The sequence below is a fragment of the Arvicola amphibius genome, chromosome 12, assembly GCF_903992535.2.
Source record: "Arvicola amphibius chromosome 12, mArvAmp1.2, whole genome shotgun sequence".
Lineage (NCBI taxonomy): Eukaryota > Metazoa > Chordata > Mammalia > Rodentia > Cricetidae > Arvicola > Arvicola amphibius.
The window spans coordinates 14,035,830-14,047,373 of record NC_052058.2 but is presented as its reverse complement, the minus strand read 5'-3'; the positions used below and the strand labels follow the sequence as shown (position 1 = coordinate 14,047,373).

The window sequence follows — 11,544 nt, the reverse complement described above, 5'->3', positions numbered from 1 at the left end:
TAAGGTGGCAATAATAATGACTGGTCCACCCCCAGGTTATTGTGAGGGTAAAGACTGAACAGTGCCAGCCATGAGAGTGTGTGCCTATAATCTTGGCATCAGGAAGGTCGAGGGAGGAGAACTTTGAGTTCAAGGCTAGGCTGGGCTACATAGCGAGACTGTCTCAAAATTAAACAAAGCAAGTACACACATCTTATAAGTGTTATGAGCCATTATGATTATCAGCAGATTTTTTTCTCTTTTTTTTTTCTTTTTTTTTTTCTTTTTTTCACAGTGGTGGAGCCAAACCTGAGGATTTGGGAGTGCTAGGCAAATGCTTTCCTACAGAACTATACCCTTGGCCCTATCAGAGTTGGTGTGTGTGTGTGTGTGTGTGGTGTGGTGGCTGTTTGGGCTATTATCAGAATTACTTTTTCCCTGAGTCCAAGAGAGTTTTCTTTTCTGTCGGGGATGTCTAAGAAAGACAGAAATAGTTTTAATAGGAGACAGGGCATACCCAGGGGCCAGTGTCCCCCAACTGGGAAGGCAGAGAGGTGGTCCCTGCCTACAAGGTCCTTTGGGCCTTAGCTCCTCCATGGTCACTGTTCACCTTCCATGAGAATCGAGGATACAGGAAGGGCTTTCCTTTTGCACACTTAGATCTCTGAGCAGGAAGAAGCATTAGGAGACAGATGCCCACATTCATGTCCAAAGGTCTCTGCTAACTGAACATCATGACAGGTGACTTTGTTCTGTAGTGATCTGACCAGTCTCTAAAATCTGTCTCCTGAGGGCTGCATGGATCCATGCTGCCAGCTTGAAATGGCTGGCACAGGTGAGCACTCAAGCAATGTCTGCTACTGCTGTACATACGTATGTATGTATGCATGCATGTATGTATCTATTATGTGTTTGTTTTGAGACAGGGTCTTGTGTATCCCGGGCTGGCCTCAAACTTGATATGTAGCTGAGGAATACCTGAAACTTCTGATCCTCCTGTCTCTGCCTCCCAAAAACAGTGCTGGATATTGAGCCTAGGGCCTCACATTCATTAGGTAAGTGCTCTATTGAACTGTACCCCCAGGCTCCACGTTGCTCCTACTGATGTCTTTACAAAAGCCACAGTGCTGAGAATGCACCCTTCAAGGGGATGATGATGAAAGCAAACCCTTCTCTAGCATTTTATAAGCTCCAGACTCTGTGCCCATTCATCTATTCTTCGTGCCAGCCCTATGCAGTAGATTCTGCCATTGTCACCTGTTTCTTCAGATGAGAAAAACAAAGCATCAAGAATGTAACGAAGTCCCTAAAAGTTCTGGCACCCACCATACTGTTTTAAAATGTAGTCGCGTGTCTGCGACTGTGACTGAGGACTGGACATGCTTCTGGGCAGATCTGGCCTCTGCTCTGAAGTTTCTGTCCCTAATTCTGTGACCGTGAACAAGATGAAAGTCCAAGTACTCATGGTATGAACCTAGTGTGTGGACCCCTCCCAGAGAGACTATGCTACCAAATCTCTAGTTAACAGGACTGTTCTTTCTCTGACATGGGTGGTGTGAGGACTGTGATGAACCCCGGGGGACCTAAGGGGGGACTGAAGGATGCAGGATTCTTTGACTCTGAGATATCTGTGAAAGTGACCAGGCCCAGCAGGAATGCGGGACTCAGCTCCCTCTGACCTTCTCCACGGACCAGCCTAGGCTAGATGACCTCCAGGAGCAGTCTGAGAGAACTTAAACAGGTTGGGCAGGTTGGGCATGGTGATGCACACCTGTCAGTGTGTGTGCGTGCACGCGTGTATGTGTGTGTGTATGTGTGTGTGGTGTGTGTATGCACTTGTGTAAGTATGGTGTGTGTGTGTGTGTGTGTGTGTGTGTGAATTTGTGTAAAGGCAGGAGGACTGTCACAAAGTTTGGGGCCAGCCTGACCTAGGATTGTTTCCCAAAATTTCAGTCCAGCCAGGGCTACATAGGTGACATAGTAATATATGTTTAATAAAATCAGTAGCTGGAGGAAGTGAAAGTGACTCTCCTTCTCCCAGGAATTCTTTTTCCCACCAAGCAGGACTGTGACACTGTCAGATAACCCCAACAGGCGTCAACAGTATTGTTGAGAGGCAGGGGCCCCACAGCCAGAAACCCTGGCCTGTGTATCTTCCAGACAGCTCTTTGTACCCTTTCTAGACAGCCCCTCCTCGGGGCTCAGGGACTTGTCTGGTGTTGAGCTCCCAGGAGGTCCCAGGGGTGTGACCTTTCTTGTCCTTCCTCCCTGCCCCCCACCCCAGGGCCAGCTATAAAGAAAGTCAGCACTAGCTCTCAGCAGGCCATCTAGGCCCCGAGAGCTTTTCAGGGCACTTTAGGGACCACATATCTGATATCCACAGTTCCTCCTGGGCAGCGCCATGCAGTCCCTGTGGCTTTGCTGGATACTAGGGGTGCTGCCCCTGGCTGGTCATGGGGCAGCTGTGACCGAGGAGCAGGTCCTGGTCAGGCTGCTGCAGCAGCTGAAGCTCAGCCAGGCTCCCATCCTGGACAGGGTGGACGTGGAGGGGATGGCCATCCCTGCCCATGTGAGGGCCCAGTATGTGACCCTGCTACAGCGAAGTCATGCTGACCGCTCCCGAGGCAAGAGGTTCAGCCAGAACTTCAGAGGTGAGCTCTTTCTGCTACTCCCGGTCTCTTGAGAGGGTAGACTGAGCATGCCTACTCTGGGGATGTCAGTGGACCCTTTCTTTGTGTGCATTGCACACAAAGGTGGGGGGCTTAGTCTGAGGGGTGGTGAAACTCAAACATGGCCCTGGAGGGTGGCTGGGTCTAGTCTCTGGCTGCGCACTGAGGACTGTCACTCTCGGGCAGGAGGAGGTAGATTAGGTTGGAGTAATGGGCAAGACCCAGACCCAGATTCTAGGAGGAAAGCATGGAAAAGCGGAATCTTAGGGTATGTGTAGGGTGTAGTAAGTACTAACTCTTCTGGAAGCAGTAGTGTGACTTAAAGGGGTCATCATCTCGGACCATCTGGGACAGTGGCCAACTGGGTTTTGTACTATGAACATCGAAGTGAGTGATGGGTTGAGACAAACAAACAAACAAACAAACCAGCATCCTGAGAACAGAGGTAGCCAGTCGTTGAGATGCGGGAGCCTAGATGGTAGCCTCTCCCCTAAGGACTGGGACCAGACCTCAAAACAGCCAGACCCAAGGCCAGGTGCTTGTGAAGACCCGATTCTCTATAGCTTCGTGAGTTCTGGGTCCCAGAGCTCTTTGTGCTTGGGATTTTAAATAACTGGGCTTTGTACCAGCGGCATAGAATGGGAAGTCTGTCCCAGCCGACTCCCAAGCACAGTGGTCCTGCCATCCTAGAGGTCTCCCAGTTCCTGTAGAAGCCCGGCTGACTCTGTCCATGTCCACAGAGGTGGCAGGCAGGTTCCTGGTGTCCGAGACCTCCACGCATTTGCTAGTGTTTGGCATGGAGCAGCGGCTGCGGCCTAATAGCGAGCTGGTGCAGGCCGTGCTGCGGCTGTTCCAGGAGCCGGTCCCCAGAACTGCTCTCCGGAGGCACGAGAGGCTGTCCCCACACAGTGCCCGGGTTCGGGTCACCATTGAGTGGCTGAGAGTTCGTGAAGATGGCTCCAACCGCACCGCCCTCATCGACTCCAGGTATAGGCTGTAGGTGTGTGTGTGTGTGTGTGTGTGTGTGTGTGTGTGTTGTGGGGGAACTGAGCTCAGCTCGGCCCTGCTGGGGGAGGGGAGCAGCAGAGGATGGGATGGGGACAGGACGGGACTGGAGACTCCTCTACTAGTAGGCTAGAGACAGTCTCCCAGTCCCCTCGTTTAACGCGCAGCTGTGTCTCAGGCTCGTGTCCATCCACGAGAGCGGCTGGAAGGCCTTCGACGTGACGGAGGCAGTGAACTTCTGGCAGCAGCTGAGTCGGCCGAGGCAGCCACTGCTGCTGCAGGTGTCGGTGCAGAGGGAGCATCTGGGTCCGGGGACGTGGAGCGCACACAAGTTGGTCCGTTTTGCTGCTCAAGGGGCGCCGGGCAGCGAGGGGCGGGGCGAGCCCCAGCTGGAGCTGCACACACTGGATCTCAAGGACTACGGGTAGGCTGGAGGTTAGGTAGCCTGGGGTACAACAAACTGAGTCATCCTTCCCAGGTGTCTTGGGCCGGCTTAGGGCTGGGCTGTGTAGGCTGTCCCATGAGATGACCCATTCCTATCCACACGAGTTCCTAGCGGTGCGTTTAGAAATGGTATTAGTCAAACATTGAATTACACACATTATTGTAACAGTTTGTATCCACTCTTCCCTTTATGAATAAGTCTTCGAGAATTTTAGCTTGAGCTATCTTAAACTTAGTTTTTTATTCAAGCTACAAGTTAGGTATATTTGGAGCAGACAAGGGCTGTGTTGCCCTGTGCATCTAGGGTCCTTAAACTGGATTCAATAACCATGGATCCAATGATTCTAAAAACAAAACAAAACAAAAACATCTTATTAAGCATACACTTTAAACATTTGTATTTGCTATTACTCTCTCTCTCTCTCTCTCTCTGTGTGTGTGTGTGTGTGTGTGTGTGTGTGTGTGTGTGGTGTACCTGTGTGCATTCAGAAATCAGAGGACAGCTTTGTGGGGTTTGTTCTATTCTTTCTCGTTTATAGGGTTCCAGGGACCCATCCAGCTCAGGCCTTCAGTCTTTCATGGCAGGCACTTTACCTGCTGAGCTATCTTGCCTGTCCCACATATGATTTTTTTGTTGTTAAAAATATTTTTATTGCTGGCCGGTGGTGGCCCACACCTTTAATCCCAGCACTGGGGAGGCAGAGGCAGGTGGATCTCTGAGTTCGAGGCCAGCCTGGTCTATAGAATGAGTTCCAGGACAGCCAGGGCTATTACACAGATCAACTCTTAGTAAGCAGTAGATGACTTTATGTTCTAGCATGTTTATTTGTTCTTTATCCTTTGGATGCCTTAAGAAATGGATGGTAAGTCTCCTCAGAGGCTCCTGACCTTGTCTCTGTCTGTCAGGTGACTTTGGGCCTCTCATTCCCCCACAGAGCTCAAGGCAACTGTAACCCTGAGGCCCCAGTGACTGAAGGCACTCGATGCTGTCGCCAAGAGATGTACCTTGACCTGCAGGGGATGAAGTGGGCTGAGAACTGGGTTTTGGAACCCCCAGGGTTCCTGGTCTATGAGTGTGTGGGCAACTGTCTGCAGCCACCAGAGTCCCTGACCATCAAGTGGCCATTTCTGGGACCACGGCAGTGTGTTGCCTCAGAGATGACCTCCCTGCCCATGATTGTCAGCATGAAGGAGGGAGGTAGGACCAGACCCCAGGTGGTCAGCCTGCCCAACATGAGGGTGCAGACGTGCAGCTGTGCCTCTGATGGGGCTCTCATACCGAGGGGGATCGATCTGTAGTCCCCGCACAGCCACTCTTTGACACTTAGCGAGTTAACTTGTCCTAACTCAGTGCCCACATTTCACCTTTGTCCCACAGTCCCACATCATGGCTGCCTTGTCCATCACCCGGTCTAAGCACTTACGTGAGTGAACACTGTCATCTCACTGGGACACCCTAGCCCGCTTAGCGGGGGACATGGCAGAGGACAGGTTGCCAGCTGAATCTGTTTTCTGGCCAATTCTCAGCTAGTTGTGCAACAAAACCCTATGGTGAGAGCAGGGGAATCCGCTAATTTACTCTATCACGTGGTGATATTTAAATTCATTTAAACCAAACAAAGCAAGTAGAAAAATCCCAGCGAGCCCCCGTTAGTAGGATATCTAAAAAAGAGCCTCCTTAGTACTAGCACATCCTAGACTTTTTAATTTCTTTTGGGACAGGGTCTCAATATGTAGCTCAGGATGGCCTCAAACTCAAACACACCTCTCTCTCTGCTCCCAAGTGCTGAGTTAAAGGCATGCACCATTATGCTCTGCCCCTTCTAGATGTTTAAAAACACACTGGCCAGGCAGTGGTGGTGCACACTTTTAATCCCAGCACTCAGGAGACAGAGGCAGGTGGATCTCTGAGTTTGAGGTCAGCCTGGTCTACAGAGCTAGTTCCAGGACAGCAAGGGCTACATAGTGAAACCCTGTCTCTAAAAACCAGAATATAAAAAAAAAAACCCAGCAGCAGCAGCAAAAACCAAAGCAACAATGACAAAACCCACATTGTTGTCTCCTTTGTTCTAAGAGCACTAAGAGGAAGGAGGAAGAAGAGCTACAGTTTGGGACACTGGTCAGGAAACCAAACACTTAGCTTCTGGAGCTGACCTCAAGCAGGGTCTCAAGGCCTTGGAGAAGCCTGTGAGTTACTGTGTTAGCTCAAAAAGGAGTGGAGGTCTCCAGCTCTGAGGCTTCATTGCCCCAGGGAACAGACGGCCCCCAGCATTGTGTGCTATTGCAGTGTTAGCGTGACCTGGGTGTGTTTAGCGTTCCCCATCTATCTTAGAGAATTGCATGAGAAAGTATGTGTGTTAACAGGATACTTTGTTTGTATTTAGCAAAAACCAGTTGAACACAGATTATCTGAAGGAACAAAATTAAAGTGATGTCTCACTCTGTGTGTCTGCGTCATCTCTAGTACCCTTCACTAGAGGGTGATGGGAAACGGTAGCAACGTGCTTGGAAGATAAGGGGCTAATCAAAGACTCCCAATTTGGGAAGCTTGAACACTGCACTAAGTTTAAATCCCCCATGTGACTCTTATTCAAAATATTATATTGGACAGTTAGATAAACCTCCTTTTTAGAAAGAACTTGCAGTGGAGATGCAGGTGATAGTTGCATGGTAAGCAAGCATTTCCTGGGCTTGGCAATAGCGTGTATATATCACATGTATGGTCATGCCCAAGTTAATTATCCCCACAAAAGAACCCCATGGATTCTGATGTAAAGTGCAAGAGGGCTTTTAATATTCAAACTCAAGTTTGGACCACACCTCCAGCACCCAATGCAGTAGGTGAAGGAAGTGTAGCGCCCCCAGTCATGGAAGGGGAGGGCTTTTAAAGGGGAAGCACCGTAATCAGGGGAGTTCATGTCCTGTTGGCTTGGGATTGGGTTAAGGAGGGCATAGGATAAGGTAGTTTCTGAAACCATTGGTCAGTTTTTTGGGTGCAAAAACCTAACAAAGAGCCATTAATAACTGACAAGGTATCTTCAAGGACAGGATGCCTCCTAGGAACATCTGGACCTTGTTAAATTTTATCACCCTGCTACCTAAATCCTTAATTGGCTGTTTTCAGGGTATCCGTTCAAATTTCTGCTATTGCTGCACATTTCTGGAGCTGAGCTCAGCCCCTGCTCATTATACGGCTTAAGATGAAGCCCTTCTTTAAAATGGAGTTTGCAAAGTCAAGGCCTCAGAGCATCACTTAAATCCTTGTAACTAAAGGCAGGTGCGGTGGTGATGCGCACAGTTAATCCCAGCACTCAAGAGGCAGAGGCAGGTGGATCGAGTTTGAGGCCAGCCTGGTCTACAAAATAGTTTCCAGGACAGCCAGGGTTGTTATAAAGAGAAATCCTGCCTCAAAAAAACAAAAACAAAAACAAAAAAACCAAAGCAAAAACAAAAACTATAGCTAACCAACCAAACAAACAAACAAATAAATTCTTGTAACTAACACACAGAAACTGGTCCTTTGAGTCTGGATAGAGTTACTAAGATGCCATTGTTTATGTCTGGGACTAGAATAAAATTATCCTTGGGGATCTTCCTGAGGACCCAGGCTTGATTCCCAACACTCGGATGGTAACTCACATCTGTCTATAACACATTTCCACAGGACCCAACACTGTCTTCTGGCCTCTGTGGGTTCTGGGTGTGCATGTGATGCACAGATATACACGCACACACGTTACCCATACACATTAATGGAGATAATTTGGAGCTATCCTTCCACAGTTGGTTAGTGAGAACAGCAGAATCCTTGGTAAGAGCAAGGACACAGTATGGATTAAATATACTTTTCTGGTCTGGTTTTGTTTGTGCCTTTGTGGGTTGGAGTCTACAGTCATCTCTAGTGCTTTAACACTAGGTGGCGCTCTGAACCCGGGTTTGCAAGTGAACTCTGCTATTGCTTTGTGAGTTGGCTAGCAGAGGATTGGGACCCTTTCCATGACAAGTGGAACTTGTCAGAATCTTTGGTCTGTCTGCATTTCCTTATTTGGTATGAACAGATATTTCTTTTACATCTCTACAGGAAAAAAAATCACAAAACTCTATTTCTTTTCTTTTCTTTTTTTTTTTTGAGACAGGGTTTCTCTGTGTAGCTGTGGCTCAAAACTATTTCTTGAGAGAAGGAAACAAATACAGGCAGTAAGCCAGATCCTGTTAGAAGTGGGACTTTTTTATTTTTCAATTTTGTATTTGTTTGTATAGTTGGTTTTTTTTTTTTGAGGCAGGGTCCTATGTTATATAGCTATGGCCTTGAACATTTGATCTTCCTGCTTCAGACTTTTCTTTTTTTTTCCATTTGCCTCAGCCTCTTAGAAGTTGAGATTACAAGTCTGCATGGACATCACAACACCTGGCTAGAAATTGAACACAATTCTATATTTTTTTCACTTGCACTGAGCTAGGGGTTGTAGCTCAGTGGTAGACTATTTGCCTAGCATACACAAAGCCGTGGGTTTCATCCTTAGACAATGCAGAGAAATAAAATAACGGCTGGGCATAATGATATAATAATGAAATAAAAAGAAGACGAGCTGGTTGTGGTGGCACATGCTGGTAGGATTTGCTGAAGGAGGCAGAGGCAGGAAGATCACAAATTTGAGGCTGGCCTGGGCTATACGTTTTGCTGAGTGGTGGTGGTGCACACCTTTAATCTGAGCACTTGGGGAGGCAGAGACAGGCTGATGATCTCTGTGAGTTCGAGGCCAGCCTGGTGTACAGAGTGAGTTCCAGAACAGGCTCCAAAGCTACAAAGAAACCCTGTCTTGAAAAAAACACAACAACAACAAAAAGAAAAAAGAAAAATGAATAAAGCCAACACAGAGGGATGGCTCAATGGGTTAAGGTGCTTGTCATCAAGACTGAGGTCCTAGCCAGGCGGTGGTGGCGCATGCCTTTAATCCCAGCACTCGGGAGGCAGAGGCAGGCGGATCTCTGTGAGTTCGAGGCCAGCCTGGTCTACAAGAGCTAGTTCCAGGCCAGGCTCTAAAAAAGCTGCAGAGAAACCCTGTCTCGAAAAACCAAAAAAAGAAAAAAAAAAAAAAAAAAGACTGAGGTCCTGAGCTGGATCCCTGTAATGCATTGCGGGAGGAGAGAATCAGTGCTCAGAGTTACCATCTGACCTTCGCATGTACACCACGGCACATACCCCATGGCACATATCCCATGGCACAAACCCCATGGCACATACAGCATGGCACACACACCATGACACATTGCTCACACACATAAATAACAAATAAAAACAATGTCTTAAAAGAAAAAAAGTGTGGGGGAGGGAGAGAAGGGAAGCAGAAGGCAGGGAGGGCTATGTGAACTACCCACTTTGCACCCTGCACAGCCTAAACCTGGTCACGTTCAAGAAGAGGAACTTTGTATTTTTTTTCTACATATTGTTAGGTCAATTTTTTACCCCCTGAGATAGGGTTCATAGGATTTTTCTCTTTCTGTGTAGTCATGGCTGTCCTGGACCTCACTCTGTAGACCATACTGGCCTCAAATTCAGAGATCTGCCTGCCTCTGCCTCCCAAGTGCTGGGACTAAAGGCATGTGCCACCACTGCCTGGCTCACCCTAGTAATATATATATATATATATAATATATATATATTATATATATATAATATATATATAGTCATACCGCACATAGTGAATGAAAAAAGAAATAAAGAGGAAAAGACATGACTGGTCCTAGGTATGGTAGAAGAGAGAGTTTATTGTAGATAAAAGAAAGCATAACCAGAGTGGGCAGGATCCCAAGCCACTTGAGCATGGGACACACACACACACATGGACACGGACACAGACACACACACGGACACACGGGGGGGAGCACAGACGACACACTGACCAGGTTCAGCAGCTAAGAGGACAAGAGGTAAAAGAGGCCAGTAACCAAAATGTCTGAATTATATAGGGAAGAGCCTCTGGGAGAAGGGCAGCCCAGTCCCTAGGGTGGAGAGTTCTGGGTGGGGGTGGGGGCTGGGGGTGAAGGGGGAGTGAGAGTGTACACCAGCCATACCCTGAAACCAGTAGAGACTAAGGGATGCTGGGAACCTGGCTGCCAGGTCTGCTTTGATATGTTAAATAGGCACCTCAGCCATTTGTCCCAGGGTTTGAGATTTAACGGTTGGTTTGTGTGAGATGGTTAAAAAAAATCCAGAGATACTGAATTCAAGGCCAGCCTGGTGTATACAGCTAGTTCCAGAACAGCCAAGGCTACACCAAGAAACCCTGTCTCAAACAAACAAACAAACAAACAAACAATCCACAGATAAAAAGTTTCATCAGTTTTGTCTATAAAATTGTTGTTTATTTAGTTTGTTCTATGTATGAAATAGTGTTGTCTAATATGTTTTTTTGCTTGTTAGCCACAGATGACCTTGTGCTGGGGTTGCTGGGATTGCCCTATCTCCCTTGGTTACAGCAGTGTGGGGGAGGGAGCCAGTCCTCACTGGGCTATATCGCCAGCCCTCCAACAGTAAGCTGGAATTTTAATTCATTTTTTTGAGACAGGGTTTCTTTCATCATATATCCCAGACTGGCCTGAACTCTCAATCTTCCTGCCTTGGCCACCCGAGTGCCGCGATCACAAGATCTGCACTTGGGTCCCGGCTTCTTGTTGAATTGTTCTTACAAAAACATCAAGATTAGAAAAATCTATTTTAAAATGTGCCTCACTGTGTAGAAAAAAGAAATATAGTGCTATTCTCCAAAAATGTCATTGGTTCTCCTTAGGTGGTGAAGACATTTCGGGGTGCCGGTCAAAGGTGAGTCCTTGCCTGCTCTGTGCAAGGTCTGAGTGCCAACCCCAGTACTGTAAAAGAAAAAAAGGACAGCTTTTCTACTGAACCTAATTGCTAATATTTGTGTTATAAACATGGATACCCATGTAATAAAATGAAGGGAGGGAGGACTGGGTGCTGGAGACTTGCCATCTGCTTAGCTGAGGGCAGCTCAGTTTTCTGTTCTATTGCCTGGATCACCCAGTTCTCAGAAAGGGGCAGGCCTGTTAGCGAAGGATAAGACAGGAGGAAAGCCCTGAGGCCCTGATTAAAAAAAAAAAAAATGAAGCTTCTGTGTTCCGACTGCTGGATGGGGAGAATACAGAAAGGACAGGTGGAAAGAGACTGAACTGGCTTGACAAGAAGAGGGGGTGCACCCATGGAGGAGGTGAATTTAGAGGCTGGGAGTCCAGGAAGGGAAAGGCAGAACACCCATGAAATAGATGCCAGATAGGACTTGATGCCATGGCAGCTTGGCATGGTCAGGCTGGGGCCGTCCTGGAGGGTGTGTCTCAGATGGCTGGGTGGGATGGTAGGTACCCCTCAGCTTCACGTTAGACGGCAAGAAGGCAGTTGGTAGGCAGGTAGTTTCTGCTCCTGAGAAGACTG

At 47.8% G+C, this 11,544-nt stretch overlaps 1 protein-coding gene across 1 annotated transcript; it reads left to right on the top strand.

Annotated features, from left to right (window-relative positions):
* The first annotated feature begins 2,380 nt into the window (after positions 1-2,380).
* LOC119828074 (left-right determination factor 2) lies at positions 2,381-5,396 on the top strand. The gene is made up of 4 exons (XM_038350121.1): positions 2,381-2,630; positions 3,389-3,635; positions 3,832-4,077; positions 5,033-5,396. The coding sequence occupies exons 1-4, from the start codon at positions 2,381-2,383 to the stop codon at positions 5,394-5,396; spliced, it is 1,107 nt and encodes a 368-aa protein (XP_038206049.1).
* Positions 5,397-11,544: the final 6,148 nt, after the last annotated feature.